The sequence below is a fragment of the Plectropomus leopardus genome, chromosome 10 (assembly GCF_008729295.1).
Source record: "Plectropomus leopardus isolate mb chromosome 10, YSFRI_Pleo_2.0, whole genome shotgun sequence".
NCBI classification, from domain to species: Eukaryota; Metazoa; Chordata; class Actinopteri; order Perciformes; family Serranidae; genus Plectropomus; species Plectropomus leopardus.
In genome coordinates this window covers 5,135,893-5,152,619 of record NC_056472.1, presented here as the reverse complement: position 1 = coordinate 5,152,619, position 16,727 = coordinate 5,135,893, and the positions used below count along the sequence as shown (strand labels likewise).

The following is a 16,727-nucleotide window of genomic DNA, read 5'->3' as shown; positions in this document are numbered from 1 at the left end:
ACAATTCCCATGAAAAGAGAAGAGGGGGCAGAGCTTTCAGAGCACCCAAAAAGAAGTTTATTCATATGATTCAGCGGAGGATTCAACTCTATCTGTCAAACACAAATATGACGGAGGGAACGTGAGTATTTTGTTGTTGTTGTTTTGTTGTCGTTTTTTAAATGGATAATGTCGTCAAAATTACTCGCCTCAGTGTTTCCCCCCTAAATATAGATGTGATAGGAGGCAATTATTCCGTTAAAAGTTTGACAGAAACTTTGCAAATTGGCGTATTAGGTTTACAGTGAGCTAGGTATTCTGTCAGGTGGGGAAAAGTACATGAAAATGGACTCTGTTTTAACAAAATGGCTTAATTTAGAAGAATGTCATTACTGCGTGGAAAATACCCATTACAAGTGAACATTGCGTAAATGTACCTCTTCTTTTAGTCAGTAGTATAATTGCGTATATCAACAGCAGTAGTGGAAAATGATACATGTACATATACGTCTGGTAGAATCAAATACTTCACTTAAAAATAATTTTATTTGACTAGCTTATTCTCGGGAGAAGAACAACACAATTTCTTTCTCCTGTTTATATATAAATATGTTTATGTTTGTATGCATGTATATAGGTTTTATTTTATATTAAAAAAAACTGCTAGTACTTTAGGATCTTTTTGTGTATCCTTTTGTTAATTTTGTTTTAAAACCACCACAAAAATTAAATAAAATTGAATAAAGTGATTTGTGGATGTGAAAACAAAATCTTGCAGTGTCCCGCCGGTAACTATATATCATAATGCAATACAAGATAAAAATACAAAACAAACCAAGACAGACACCACCAATAAAAAAAAATATTTCATCCTATTCATCATCTTGTAAATAAAACAAAATATAAATTTCAGATTATCTAACATCAAAATACTTGCCATGTATTTGTCAGGCACCTGCGGAGGCGAGGGGGGCCGTACAAGACTGATCCAGCCACAGACTTGAGCCGCTGGAGGCTGACTAATGTGGAGGGCAGGCAGACCTGGCGCTATGTGGAGGACCAGGACTCCCCAGACAGAGAACAGACCATGCTGGAGGCTCATTCTCTAGGCTTGGACACAGTAGGCTTTCAGTCTTTTTTAAAATTTCCATTATCTGGCTTTGAAACTATTAGATTATTTCAATGTACCTATTCTTATGTACAAAAACTTTAGAAGTTGGAATTGAAACTTTTAGCTGTTTCTGTTTAAGGTGACACAAAGTTGCTGGTAGACCCCAGAAGTGTCTGACATTTGTTTGATGTTTATATCCAGTCACTCCATTCTCTCCACAGAGTAAGTTTGTGTCTGGCTCCCCAGCTGCCCGCACAGCTGTAGATGCAGCTCTTAAAGGAATGCACTTTTACAGCCACCTGCAGGCAGAGGACGGTCACTGGGCCGGGGATTACGGCGGACCTCTATTCCTGCTCCCAGGTCAGCCAAATCATCCTCCTCTGTGTCCTCATATCTGACACCTTCCATTTAAGAAATTAATTTGATTTAAAGCCAGAAATGCACAGCTGCTTTAGTGAAATGAGCATTGAAAAGTATAGAGCACAAAACAAAATAACCCTTATGTATGTTATAACAGATGATGGTGATACGAGGATATGCAGGAGATGAAGGCTTCTCTATTTGTATCCAAAGGTCAATTTGTTGTGCAGTCAGGAAATTCAGCAATCCAGAACAAGACATAACAATACAGGTTTAAAAGACATTAATTAAAAGACATTTATGCATTAATACATAAAAGCAAGTGTCATTTAGTATTTAAATAGTATCAGAGTATGAGAACAGTAAAAGAAGAACTCCTAAGAATGTCATGACAAACCCCTTTAAGTGCCAGCTGCATCATCTTTTGCTGTCTTTGTTCAATATTTCAATAGCAGCAAAATGAAACAGAAGTCAGAGAATTTCAAATGGTTTTGTGCATGTGTTTGCATTTGTCACTGAATGGGAGTCATCTCTGTACCTCAGGTCTCCTGATCACATGCCATGTGGCAAAGATCACTCTGGCTGAAGCCTGGAAAAAAGAGATGGTGAGGTACCTGCGCTCTGTGCAGCTGCCAGATGGAGGCTGGGGTCTGTAAGTCACACTTTTTTTTCCTGAAAAATGTCAGTACTTTTGCTGTACAAGCATTTTTTTCATTGTATTTCAGAAATGATAGTCATTATTTATAGTAAAATGTTATATTGCGATAAAAGCATCTACGTATGACTGTTATTTAATTGCTAATAAAGTAAGACGGGTGCACTAAAAATGTCTGTTCACTCCCACCTCTACAAAATAATTATAGGTGACAGGTCCAAAAACATGCAGCGTCTGAAATATTGCTCATGGCAGCATCATGGATGTGTTTTGTTTCTCTTCAGACATATTGAGGACAAGTCTACCGTCTTTGGCACAGCACTGAGTTACATCTCCCTAAGGATCCTGGGAGTAGAGCCTGATGATCCAGACATGGTTCGAGCCAGGAACAACCTGCACAGCAAAGGTGGGAAAGAACAAGTTCAAATGATTTCTAACTTTATTTTAACATCTTAAGTTGCTCCATAGAAAAGGAGCCTGATTTTGTAGTAGAGGATATCCCATGTAAACAGTTGACCTGAAATTTTCAATCAGATTGAGTAAATTGTGCATGTAAACGCAGCTAATGTCACATTTCACCATTCACTCTATAGAGAAGTTCTGATCATAAAACCCCATGACATCACAAATTTTAATGCTCTAGTTTGAGTTGATCATGTTCGATCAGTTGTTGATCATGTTTCCTTGTATTTTTGGTACTTTCTTAGGCCATAGGAATAAATTGTATGAATTTTTCAAATGGGCATAGTTCCCTCCATACTCAGAGTCAAGACTGATTTCTGATAATCTGTCTGTACTGACAAACATACTGCCAATAATGTCCAAATGTGAAACACAGTTTTTTTAAATGGAGGATTCGTTCCTGCTTTGTGTTTAGTAAAAGCACATTATTTAATTTGAGCTGTAGTCCGAGCGCACAGTAATCACCATGTCAATTACTTGGAATACTGAAGCTGTGTGTGTTATTTTTTATTTTGTTTCAGGTGGCGCTGTGGGGATTCCCTCGTGGGGTAAATTCTGGTTGGCTATTTTAAACGTCTACAGTTGGGAGGGAATGAACACACTGCTGCCAGAGATGTGGTAATTTCTAACATCCCATAATGTCCTTATGTATGCATTAGTCATGCTTCAAGTACACTGAAAAAGCTGCAGGATCTTAGCAAAGGTTAAAGCTAATAGGATTAGGCGTGTGTAAAAGTGGAATTACTTATAAACTTTGAGGCCATTGTGACATTAAAATATTAGTTTGATCTTTTTTCTTGTATTTTTTGCCACTGAATTTCTGTGGGTGGTGCTCTTGTCTGTTTTTGCTCAGCTATGGTGGATATTGCTGCTCATGCTATCTAGTTAAAGGAGAGGTTGTCCATACACTAATATTTTCAGCCTCCCGAAGAGTTTATTGATGACCTTCTTCAGGCAGGCGATATCTACAGAAAATGTGAGATCATGTGACACAAAATGTAACTAATTTTATTTATAAAACCCATTATCACAAATCACAATTGGCCTGAGAGGGCTTTACAGCATATGACATCTGTACGAATCCATACGTCCAGGGACCCTCACAGCAACTAAGAAAGAAATCCCCACCAGAAAAACTTTTAACGGGGGAAAAAAACAGTTGAAACCTCAGGAAGAGCAACTGAGGAGGGATCTCTCCTTCAGGACGAAAAGATGGCAATAAATGATGTAAAGAACAATAAATTACAGCATATGACAAAATGATACATAGGAAAGGGGGGGGGGGGATGCACAGCACCAAAAATAGTAACGATAACTTAATATATGACTATAGTCATAGACATAAAAATTTGTAAAATACCACCCATTATTTAAAAACAATTTACTATGCACATAAAAACACAGTGTCCTAAAGACAGGGCTTTAGCCCATAGTGATATTTCCACATATTCACAATTTGCAATACACATTTTTTAAAACTACATCCACATGTTAAATTGTGTTATTCATGAGAAGACATTGCTAGAGAGATCACAAAGAAGGTAAAGGTATTTTTTAATTTCTATACCAGTTCGGGGATGAAGGTTGTACTTTGTGTGTCCTAGGCTGTTCCCCACTTGGATGCCAGCACACCCGTCCACCCTGTGGTGTCACTGTCGCCAGGTCTACCTCCCCATGAGCTACTGTTACGCTGTGAGACTCGCTGCAGAGGAGGACACACTGGTCCTCAGCCTCAGACAGGTGCTGAAACCGTCTCTTCCCACAGGGGGGCGAAATACACTCAGAATGTCAACACCGTTAGAGGGGAGGCTTTCCTGTATGTGCTATGTTGTCGGTTTTATGTTTCATTCCCAAAGCTAAATATAGACAACATGTTATAATATTAGGGGATTTTTTTTTTGTCAAACAATTATACCAATACCCAAATTTGTGTGATTTACAACGAAGTATATCAGAGAAAAGCAGCCAGAAAATGTTTGGCATTTTTGCTTTTGTTTATAAATGATTTAAATGTTAAATCAATTTGCAAAATTGTTGACAACAAATTTAGAAATAATTTAAGTGTTAATCGATTTGCAAAATTGTTAACAATACATTTGAATTGGTATTGTAACTGGTTACCGTACCGATTCATGACAAATATAAGGACAAACAACATAAAGTGTCTTAGTAAGTTGCTGGGCCAATAAGCCTCTAAAACAGCTTCAGTGCTCCTCATAGACTTTAAATTTATGAACTTTACTGGATGAAGACTTCAGGTTGCTCCACAATCTCCCAGACTTGTTCATCTTGGTTAAAATCTGGAGATTGTGGAGGTCATAGCATCTGATTGACATAACTGTCATACTGATAAATGCATTCAGTGATCTCTCATGCACTATGAAAGCCTCTGCATTCCACTTCCTCAACCCCCCTCCATATCAGTGAAGGAGTTTACAGTGAATTTTACTCCTCTGTGATTCCACCATTAAACTATGCAGAGGGAGCAGCCGAGTACAGCAGTATCTCTTTTAATTCACAACCTTTGACTGAAATGACACAAACCACTTCTTTACATACAAGACAAACAGGACCAAGAAAAATCAATAAATTATTATGCATATCAATTACATATACCATGTTTATTCATACATATAACCAAGCATTGTCTTGTTATTTGTTTTTTTTAGGAGCTTTATGTGCAGGACTATGCTACTATAAACTGGCCCGCACAGAGAAACAATGTGGCAGCATGTGATCTGTACACACCTCACAGCACGCTGCTCACCGTCGCCTACAGTAAGCACACACCTCACACTGTGCACCGTGATGATAAACCACCACCTACAGACTCACAAGAAATGTGTTCTGTAATTAGACATAAAATGTGAGACACAATACATGAAAGAAAAACATGAGGAGTATCTCTGGCTACAAGAGGCTTTTTGCAATGATTTAAAAAAAAAACTGTTTTCCTGGAGTTTCCCTAGAAGTTGCTCTGTAAATCACTCCCCTAACCTTGTAAATGTGTCCTGTTGCCCTGCAGTGGTGTTGAACGTGTACGAAGCCCATCACAGCACCACACTGAGAGAAAAGGCTGTCAAAGAACTGTATGAACACATCCAGGCTGATGACCGCTTCACTAAATGTATCAGCATCGGACCGGTAGTGTACACACAGATACAGAAATGGCACATATCCAAAACAAAAAGTTTTAGAGAAATATATGCTGTAAAGCCCACTGAGTAACATTGTAATTAGATTTATGATAGTAGTGATGATGTGTTGGCTTTATAAATAATATTGACTTGACTTGACACAGGATAAAGAAACATTGCAACTTATTCCCAGAGAATTTCACAAACTTTATTTCAAAGTGATGTTGTAAATGAAACAGAGTCTCTGAACACATTGTCCTTTTTCCGCAGATCTCCAAGACTATCAACATGCTGGTTCGTTGGTATGTGGATGGTCCCTCCTCTCCAGCCTTCCAGGAGCACGTGTCCAGGATCCCAGACTACCTCTGGTCAGTCTGCTTGTCTCTAATAACATTTTAACCAAAAAAATATATGTTCCATCATTTATAAGATATTGACTAGAATTAGCTACTAAAGAAAAAATCTCTTGTGAAGTACTGGGGCAGGATATTCCAATGTACAAAGTATTAATGTTGAAAACTGTTCATTCAGTTGTGATAAATGTGCAAAAAAAGTACACAGCTCATTAACAGGAAGCTCTCTGTGTTCCAGGTTGGGATTAGATGGCATGAAAATGCAGGTGAGACGTTTGTATGTTAAGTGACAATGCACAGTAGAGATGTAGTAGTTTTGAAGCTGTGCAAACTTAAATCATAAGAGTTTTTTTACCCTAAAGGCTGGTGTTTTGGAATGGTTGAAAAGCTCAGATTCCTAGAATGAGCTTTGAGTAGATAAATTGCAGAAATTTGATGATGGACTCCAGAGCACCTTAAAACTAAATTAACTTGCTGGTTCAAGACTTTTTATATTTTGTCCTACCATAAATTTTCTAAGTGAGTTCCAATTGAACTTAATCTGAGAGTTTGAGTGTTTTATCCTTTTGTTGTTTGCAGGGTACCAATGGATCTCAACTCTGGGACACTTGCTTTGCTGTACAGGCTTTCCTTGAGGTAACACAAAAATTGCCACTCATGTTTTCAGTGATGTCAACACAAGTGAGAAAGCAGGCATTTGTTATAAAGATTGAAGAACAGGTCAGTCCACAGTTATTTCAGTCAGACCAGTGACACCAGGCAGAATCAAAAAGATTCTTAAAGATTTTTACTCCTTTTTAACATGATTATTTTTGAGGATTTTTGATCATTTTTGATGATCAGTAACGAAAAAGAAAACATTTCCATCTCCTGTCAAAGTCATTTATTAACATGACACACAACCCCCTATAAAACTGTGAATTACTGTTTTTACACTTTGGATTTTCTGCAGATTAGAGAACAAGATGCAGCATGTTAACAGTGTTGGTTCGGCAGATTTTGATATCTTTAGACCAAGTTTCTCCCTGTTTCCAGTTGGTTTATGGTTTATAGTTTATGGTAATGTAAGCTAACCCGTGCTGCAGAAAGCTTCATATTTACTATACAAACATGAGAGTAATATCAATCTTCTTATCCAACTATTAGCAAAAAAGAAAATAAATATGTTTTCCCAAAATGACAAAGTATTCCTTTAACATGGTTTAGGTCTCCACGGGACAAGGATATGTATAGTTGGGTGTTAACAAAGCAATTAACATAACATTGAATGTGTGTCTGGATCATGTGGCCCTGACAAAAAATGTACCAGTTGCCTGAACAGCAGTGGGCCCAGTATTGACCCCTGTGGGACTCCACATGTCATGCCAACTTGATTGGTATAAAATTCCTAGATAGTCCTAGCCACTTCTCAAACCTTTAAGGGTGTTGTAATAAACTGTGTCCACTTTGCAGTCAAATCTAACATACTGATGATGATGATGATGATGATGATGACAATGATAATGACTAAAATGTCACCAATTACACCATTTTATTCAAAAATCATTGGTCACCTTGAGAAGAGCTGTGGTTGCCGTAAAATCCTGGTTGGTATGTATTACAAAGCAGTAGCTGATTATAATTACTTGTTTGTTGGGACCTTTCAGGCAGGGGCCCAAGATAACTCCAGACTAGCAGAGTGTCTCCGAGATGCCCATCAGTTTCTCACCATCACACAGGTACCACCAACATCACAGTTACAGAGTTTTTATTGTCGAGCCAGGACCAAAACACATATGTTATAACTTTACCGGTACAAAGTGTTTTGCAATATGTATTTACACTTTTGTTATTCACTACCGGACATTTTGGTGTGCCAGTGATCAAAACTGTAATATGAACTACTTCCAAAAAAAAAAAAAATTAGAAAGTGATGACTATTTTTTCAACTCTAACAGATACCCGAGAATCCTCCTGAGTACCAGAAGTACTACAGACAGATGAACAAGGTGAAAATAATGACACACAAGAGACACTTTTCAAATGATTATGAAATAAAAGTCTTGCATGGAAAGACTGAGAAGTACATTTCTTAGCCTTTGCATGCACTTTTGAACCCTGTGTTCCTCTTTGTCAGGGAGGCTTCCCCTTCAGTACCCGTGACTGTGGTTGGATCGTGGCTGACTGCACAGCGGAGGGCCTGAAGTCAGTGATGCTGCTGCAGGAGTGTTGTCCCTCCATCAGCCAGCCTGTCAGCTCAGAGCGCCTGTTTGATGCTGTCAATGTGGTGAGTATGCAGAGACTGTAGAAAATAATGGACATAGCTACTGTGATGTGTCCTATTGGTTGTGGTCAACGGTTTTGAAGCCTTGAGATTGGCATTTTGGCCGTTGCCATCTTGGGTTGTGTCCATATTTGGACAAGAGGGTGAAGCTGTGGAGGAGAGAGGGGTGGCTACATTGTGTGATGCCTCACAGATAGCCTGTCATTCAAAGCTGCCAAGCCCTTCATTACGCAGAACTTTCAGCAGTTGTCATAAATGGGAAAATAAACCAAACCATTTTTTTCTAAAAGGCTATAAACATTTTTTATTTCTTCTGTAAAACTGGATATTTTAACATCCATAGAGATTTACCCATTTTTTTTTTTTTTTTTGTAGTAGCCATTTGATGAACTGTAATTTTTTGCCTCTTTGTTGATGGCTTTGTTTTTTAGCACCGGAGGTTGCCAATTTATCTCCACATTTATGGAAGATTATTTGCCTTTGCGTAATTCAGTACTCCCATCACCTTAAGTCTTTTTTTGATGGTGTAAGCATAGAAATATACCACAATTGTCATCTTTCCCAAATCCATCTTTAATTAAAAGCTACTTAATTAAAACCTACTTGACTCCTTTCAGTCTGGCTTCAGGTGTGACCATTCCACTGAGACTGCACTCCTGTCAGTCACTGAGTCACTGAGACTGGCTCGAGCGGCTGGTCAATCCTCTGTCCTACTGCTGCTGGACCTGTCTGCTGCCTTTGACACGGTGAACCATCAAATCCTCCTCTCCACACTCTCTGAGCTCGGCATCTCAGGTTCTGTCCTATGGTGGTTCAAGTCCTACCTCACAGGCAGATCCTTCAGAGTGTCATGGCGAGGAGAGGTGTCTAGGTCACATGGCCTATCGACAGGGGTTCCTCAGGGGTCGGTGCTTGGTCCCCTACTCTTCTCTCTGTACACCACCTCACTCGGTGCAGTGATCCGCTCCCATGGTTTCTCCTACCACTGCTATGCTGACGACACTCAGCTCTTCCTCTCCTTTCCACCTGATGACAGAACGGTCTCAGCTCGGATATCAGCGTGTCTGGCTGATATCTCCACATGGATGAAGGAACGCCACCTTCAGCTAAATCTGTCTAAGACCGAACTCATGGTCTTTCCAGCTTGTCCATCTGTTCAGCCTCGGATCAGTGTCCAACTAGACTCGAGCCTACTTGTGCCCACAAACTCAGCCAGAAACCTGGGTGTCATGATTGATGACCAGCTAACCTTTAAGGTTCATGTGGCCTCAGTTTCTCGGTCTTGTCGTTATGCCCTCTACAACATCAGGAAGATCAGACCCTTCCTGACCCAACAGGCCACACAGCTTCTGGTTCAGGCTCTTGTGATCTCACGCATTGACTACTGCAACTCTCTTCTGGCAGGCCTCCCTGCATGCTCATTCAAACCTCTTCAGATGATCCAGAATGCAGCAGCACGTCTGGTCTTCAACCAGCCCAAAAGAGCACATGTCACCCCGCTGCTAATTTCTCTTCACCGGCTTCCAGTGGCAGCCAGAATCAAATTCAAAGCACTTCTCTTGGCTTACAAAACAATCACAAGAACTGCTCCAGCCTACCTGGAATCCCTGATCCAGGTCTACTCTCCTTCTCGCCCACTACGCTCTGCATGCGAAAGACGCCTGGTGCTTCCAGCCCAGCACGGCTCTAAATCTCTAGCCAGACTCTTCTCTTCTGTTGTTCCCAAATGGTGGAACAAACTTCCAAACTCTGTGCGTTCTGCTGAGTCCCTTTCTACTTTTAAGAGACAATTGAAAACTCAATTGTTCCGAGAACACCTAGGCACTTGACCTGACTCTCCTCTTCGCCCTTTGGGGTAGAGTAAGGGGGGGTGCAGCACTTCTTCTGCCACTAGACGGCAATACCTGTGACCAATCACACCTGAAGCACTTTTTGCACTTACTAAGGGTTTTTTCCTTAAGTCTAAATTCTTGCTTGTGTTGTAGGTCACTTTGGATAAAAGCATCTGCTAAATGAAATTGTAGAATTGTAGAATTAAAAGCTCCAGACGTTATATTGTAATAACATCTGTGTTTGACATATTGGGAAATATGCTTATGGGCTTTCTCTCAAAAGTTAGGATGGATTATTGATCTCACTGATATCTGCCCATAAATGTGAAGTCACGGCCAGAAGTAAGTTAGATAAGCTTCGCACAAAGACTGGAAACAGCTAGCCTGGTTCTATCCAAGGGTAACAAAATCCACCACCAGTACCCCTGATTCTTATTCTCTAATACATCTTATCCTGTTTGTTTAATCAGTACACAAACCACAGTCACACTGCAATCCAAACTAAAGCCACAATCATTCTTGTACACCTGGGCTACTGAAAAAAACAACAACCGTAATGGCACAGTATTACAGCTCCTTCACCAGATGCATATCTTCTCCTTGCAGCTGCTGAGCATGAAAAACTCTGACCATGGATTTGCCACGTATGAAACTAAGAGAGGCGGGAGACTCCTGGAGCTGCTTAACCCCTCCGAGGTGTTTGGTAGGTCTGTTGCTCACATGTGAAAAGATAGAGGTCCGCACACCGGAGAGCTCCCCTTAAAGGATTTTATTCTGCGAAATAAGTGATGTTTCGAGCCAAAACGCTCTTCCTCAGACTTTTAAGTTTTCTAGTGAGTCGCCAACTTAAATACATGTCAACAATCACGTGACTCAAAAACAGCTGAGGTCATTCAATCTTGGCTGAGGTAGTAAATACAAATAAACAATTACATAAAACATAGCGAGGATAAATAGTATGTATACTGTTTAAAAAAAAAGCATTTTCAAAAAACATATTTGTCTCTATAACAAAAGTATGTATGTAGATAAATAACTGTCTCTACATTTGAAAATACACAGAATATATGCAAAAAATATATTTGACAATCGATATGAGGATTCAATAATTGTTGCTTGCTACCAATTAACAAAGAGGCATGACATAAAAGGTCACTGAAATGATTTCTGGGAATCACAGAAAAGTCAACATGTTGGTGCATGATGGAGGTCAGTTCAGTGTGCGGTGATGCCCACGCTGTCAATATTACACAACCTGAAAATAAGTAGATGTGAAAATGGGAAACAAAGAGCCAAAAATAAACCTGACATTTATGTTCCCTTTCCAACATTTTAAGGCTGAAAAAACTTTTTCCATTACGCTCAGGATATGTTGCAATACGATGGTCTTTTTAATATTGAAGGGCAAAGAGATCATTGTGTTTTCATGTTAAAAAAGAGGATGCAGTAAATGTTGTGAAATGGGGTGTTTATAAGGAACACTGTGTGCTCTCTCTTTCTCTCTCTCTCTCACACACACACACACGCAGGTGACATCATGATAGATTACACCTATGTGGAGTGTACGTCAGCAGTAATGCAGGCTCTGAGGCACTTTCAGAAGGCCTACCCTGACCACCGTGCTGAGGAGATAAGGTACACTGTTTAACCCTCAACAAGTAGCTTTCACTGCATATATTAAAATCATATTTGTTGTCATTGTGTTTTTATTTAATTACTGAAATGACCAGTGAGTAGGATTTAGTGGACGTGAGGCTTGCAGTTTGCAACCAGCTGAAACGTCTCCCGTGCGCTAAGCGTGAGCTCCTGGTTTTAGAATTCCTTCAGTGTTCGTTGACGAGGTAATTTTTTTTTACTGGTAGCCACATTATCTGCAGAGATCACTTCTGCAAAACAAACAAACATGATCTAAACTGGTAATTACACAAAATAGAGCAGTTTTACTTGAAAAAAAAAATAAGTTAACGTTTTCCGACACTGTACGGCTTATCGCCGAGGAGCTGTGAAAACATGAATGACTATCTAGAGCATAGAAGGTATAATTAATGGAAGAAGCCACTGTTACATCACCTATTGGTTGATGGACTTGAACTTGGTTTTTGGAGCTAGAAGAGGTCATATTCTGGCGATAGGCTGGAGCTGAGGAGGAGCGAGGGCTGGACCTGACTGGGAAGCAGTGGACATTGTCAGCAGACAGTCTGTCATTCAAAGTGCCCTGCTCTTAACTTTAAGCCGTAAGAAAATGTAAACGGCTGCTTTATAGAAAAATTAAGCCCCTTTACAGTTGTCATGGATGTTGAAACAATCTATAAGTCCAAAACCATTTTTTGTCCCAGGCTGTAAATATGTTTATTTCTGCTGTAAAGTTTGTCATTTAAACATCTATGACTCTGTTTTGGAGCCAGCCTCAAGTGGCTATTAGAGGAACTGCAGTTTTTGGTACCTTTGCTTTTGCTTCAGTTTTCAGCCTCAGAGGTTACTGCTTGATCTACAGTTAGTATTTGCTTTGTCCATTCTGGGCTACTGTAGAAACATGCATGCAACATGTTGAACTCCATGGACAGGGACTATACTATATAGATTTACAATGGCTCATTATACACGAGAGGAAACATACTTATTATATTACACTCCATTTCTGCCAATATATACCTCTAAATCCTACTCACTGGACCAAGTCTGAATTTGTTTTAATAAATAATTCTTACTTGAATAATTTTACAGTCCTTGTTGAGGTTGGGAAGTACCAATAAACCTACACTCTACCTCAAGAGGTTTTCTGTTGGTTTTCTTCTTCAGTTCGACTCTAAGAGAAGGACTGGACTACTGCAGGAAGGTGCAGAGGCCTGATGGATCATGGGAAGGGTGAGACTGCACTTGCTGTTAAACCACCTGATATTCTGTGTAACAGACAGGTTATGTTTTATAGAAATAATCCCTCTGTGCTCGCGCTCAGGTCCTGGGGAGTGTGCTTCACATATGGAATATGGTTTGGCCTCGAAGCCTTCGCATGTATGGGTCACGTCTACGAGGATGAGTAAGACATCATTGAAGTTTGATACTGAACCATGAATTTTCATTTCATTTTCATTTTTAAACCCACAACGGTGTTCTGCTTCACTTTCCAAGCCTTTAATGGCATCCATGAGCTCCTCACCTACACACCTAATCCCTCTGCTGTGCCTCTGTAAACAGGCGTGTGTGTGTGGAGGTGCAGAAGGCTTGTCAGTTCCTGCTGGAGCGGCAGATGGCAGACGGAGGCTGGGGCGAGGACTTTGAGTCGTGCGAGCAGAGGCGCTACGTCCAGAGCAGCAGCGCTCAGATCCACAACACCTGCTGGGCTTTGTTAGGCCTCATGGCTGTCAGGTAGAGCAGTGTGCAGGGGGTTTCTGCCGGATCACAGAGCAGCTGGATATGATGGGATCAGGCTGATTGTGGGTTTTTTAAGCCAGAGTAAATCTTTATTGTTGATTTTAGGAGTGTGTCATGTATATTAATTATGTATATTTATATTATGTATTTATTCGTTGTAGCCTTTCATTGAATGCGTGCTGTACTGTTTAATGAGTCTCTGCAGTTTGTTTATCTGACTACAAAAGAAAGTTTCTATGGAAGCCCAGACATTCATACATTTTTTTCCTCCGTTTTTCTGAAACAACGGGATGATTTTCCTGAGATCCTAAACTGTGTTTATCCATGATAACGTCATTAATTTTAGATCTCGAGATAACAAATTAAATGTGATAGGCCTGAGATTTCAGTCACATGTGACATGTCATGCCATGCTGACTGATGGATGCCCTGGACACTCATGCAAATACATCGTTTGATTTGTGCTTTTCTGTTTTCTATTCTGAAATTGTTTTTAAATTAATTAATGAGTGAATGTTACAACACGAATGTCAACATTACAACAGCTGTCTTTCAAGCTAATTTGATGGCTCGGGACCTCACAGTCTCAAATGAGTTATGTCATTATCTTGGGAAAACATAGTTTTAGTTTTATTATCGCGTTAACATGAAAAAACAGGTATGAATGTATGGCTGCTTAGGGCTTCCGTACATTCCAATTGCTGCTAGTAAAATCAAATTTAATCAAACTGAATCCAAACAAAAGTCTTTAGTTAGCTCTTTTGTGTCTTAAACCAGGCATCCTGACAGGCGGGCCATTGAGAGAGGAGTGCAGCTGCTGATTGACAACCAGCTGCCCAACGGAGACTGGCCGCAGGTGAGTCTCTGAGTCCTTTACATCTTATTCATTACATGTCCTATACTCTTATTATACTAAAGGGCTGTAAACTTCTGGGCAATGGTCGATACACTCATGTCTGATCAAATTTTCATTAGTTGGAAAATTGCTGGTGTTACTTTAATGAGGCTATGTGTCCACCAAAGTATTCATTTTTCAGGCTGAAAGGACAGTTGGTCTCTTTGTTTTTTGCGCAGGGTTGTACCCAAAGTCGAAAATTGTTCACATTTTAAAATTTTACTAAAGAAGACATTCAGTGTCGGATGTATCATTATAAATTAATGTGACCAACTCTTTGGAAAGACATTGGAGTTTAAGGCTAGATCTCAAAGCACGTCCCACTGGTAGGAGACCTGGGGAAGAGCCAGGACATGCTGAAGAGACTATGTCTCTCAGCTGGCCTGGGAACGCCTCGGGATCCCCCGGGAAGAGCTGGACGAAGTGGCGAGAGGAAAGTCTGGGCCCGCAACCCGACTCTGGAGAAGCGGAAAAAAATGGGTGGATGGATCTCAAAGCTTCTGAAAGGAATATGTTCACACCTCTTGCTGCTCGTTAGCCTCCTGGCTAAAAAAAGCAAATCTCTCTCTCACATAAGATATTTAGTAACATTACGTTGTATATAACAGGTCTAGCCCCGAGTGAACTTCTATGTTTGTGTCCAGTTTGTCAGATTTTTCTCATTTTAGTGATGACAGACTCACGCACACAGCTCAGCTGGAAAAGCATTACAGTGTGCCGTTTATTTTCAGATGATTATACTTCTCTTATTCATTTTAACTTGAAGCATTCCGCGTTCCTGAACACACAGTTTACTTGCACCGGGCAAGTGTGACAGGAAAAAATTGCTTTGGTGGACACACAACTCTACCAGGTGGAGTCACTGAGTGCTGTGTGGGGATTTATTTATTCTAGTGATAACATTCAGGTTATATTTCCCACATCGACCAATCAGTTGGTTGAATTGTAGGTAGAATTTCAGTCGACCAGTATTTTTGTTGTTTTACTACAGCCCTAAATGTAATGTGAGCTTTCATATGTGATGTTCTTCCACTCTTCAGGAGAATATTTCCGGTGTGTTCAACAAGAGCTGTGCCATCAGCTACACCTCCTACAGGAACGTCTTCCCAGTCTGGACCCTCGGACGCTTCTCAGCACTTTACCCCAGCAGTCCACTGGCTGGGAAGGTCAAGCTGTGAAGACCTTCATCACGATGAAGCACACTGTGTGCAGACACACAGTGTTTACAACTACTACATGCTACAACAACTGCCTCAATGTTGGGCCGATCTGTGGAAAGTGTTATCTTTTGTGTAGATGACGCTTGAACAGTCCCACGCAGTTTCCACGTCTAGCCCTTTATGAACTTGTCAACACGTCAGCTGTGTTCTCAGAGTCGAGCCCATCAGATAAGGTAACACATTTCATTCTTTGAATTTCTCTCTGTGTTGACATTCCAGGACTTCACATCCAAAACATCTACTCCTTCACAACATGTTGTGATAACCTGCTGCTGCCCAGAGCACCCAGTCATGTGCTGCGGTTTATTAAGTATATTCAAACATTTATATCCATGTTGCCTTATATCTCTACCATAAGCATTTAGAATAAATCATTTTCTGTGGTATTGATCTGTATGAGACTGTTTTAATGCATTGCTTGACTGCCACATATTAAACTGAATGGAAATAAATCTTCTATTTAGATCAATAATTCCTGGGGAGCCCAAAATAAATAAATAAAAATAATACCTGAAAACATATCAGGCCCTCCCACAGTGCCCCTTAAAAGGTCCAGTGAATGGGCCCTCCCCAAATCTGTTGGACGAAACAAACATGAGGCTTCAGAACTGCCAGATGGTGATGTCATGGTAACTATGTCCATTAGTAGTATTACTGTTTGGATGTAGTTACAGTTTCAACAAATATGAATCGTAAATAACGATGAACATTTTGGTTCAAAATAAAATATGCTCCACATTTAACTGTTACACACACTCGTATCGCTCTGTTCACAAAATGCACTTTTCAAAATCAAGTTTTGAAAAATATTTTTACATTCATATATTTTCTACATTTGTTAAGTTAATTTTTTAACCAACATACGTCTGAGATCATAAATACCAAATACTTGTTAATTTTCAGAATTATAAATGCCAGGTTTTTGTCATGATGCCACTATGTTTTCAGATGAGAAAAAAACAACACAAAGAATAAATTATTTGCAATATACTACATGCTAAGAATACGTTTTTATTATGATCACAGCTTAGGATATTTAAATGATTAGCAGCAACATTGATATATTTATACATGATTGTTTTTTTTTA

General features: G+C 39.8%; 1 protein-coding gene across 2 annotated transcripts; it reads left to right on the top strand.

The window, feature by feature from the left end:
* The first annotated feature begins 92 nt into the window (after nt 1–92).
* lss (lanosterol synthase (2,3-oxidosqualene-lanosterol cyclase)) lies at nt 93–16,377 on the top strand. 2 transcript variants are annotated; one of them, XM_042494903.1, is made up of 22 exons: nt 93–121; nt 931–1,099; nt 1,312–1,450; nt 1,994–2,102; nt 2,390–2,511; nt 3,089–3,185; nt 4,172–4,307; nt 5,237–5,345; nt 5,593–5,711; nt 5,975–6,072; nt 6,296–6,323; nt 6,637–6,693; nt 7,704–7,775; nt 7,995–8,045; nt 8,174–8,323; nt 10,759–10,855; nt 11,682–11,787; nt 12,952–13,017; nt 13,109–13,189; nt 13,348–13,518; nt 14,302–14,380; nt 15,460–16,377. In XM_042494903.1, the coding sequence occupies exons 1-22, from the start codon at nt 108–110 to the stop codon at nt 15,595–15,597; spliced, it is 2,208 nt and encodes a 735-aa protein (XP_042350837.1). In that variant the 5' UTR covers nt 93–107; the 3' UTR covers nt 15,598–16,377. The 2 variants fall into 2 exon arrangements, 1 of the variants encoding a protein (XP_042350837.1); XR_006106221.1 differs by lacking the exon at nt 15,460–16,377 and having other exon boundaries at nt 13,348–13,586; nt 14,302–14,318.
* Nucleotides 16,378–16,727: the final 350 nt, after the last annotated feature.

What these genes read in the sequence shown, in the direction of transcription:
- lss (XM_042494903.1), top strand. An exon ending in CTGTACAGGCTTTCCTTGAG is followed by an intron (nt 6,694 to 7,703) that starts GTAACACAAAAA and finishes GGGACCTTTCAG; the next exon opens with GCAGGGGCCCAAGATAACTC. An exon ending in AGTTTCTCACCATCACACAG is followed by an intron (nt 7,776 to 7,994) that starts GTACCACCAACA and finishes CAACTCTAACAG; the next exon opens with ATACCCGAGAATCCTCCTGA.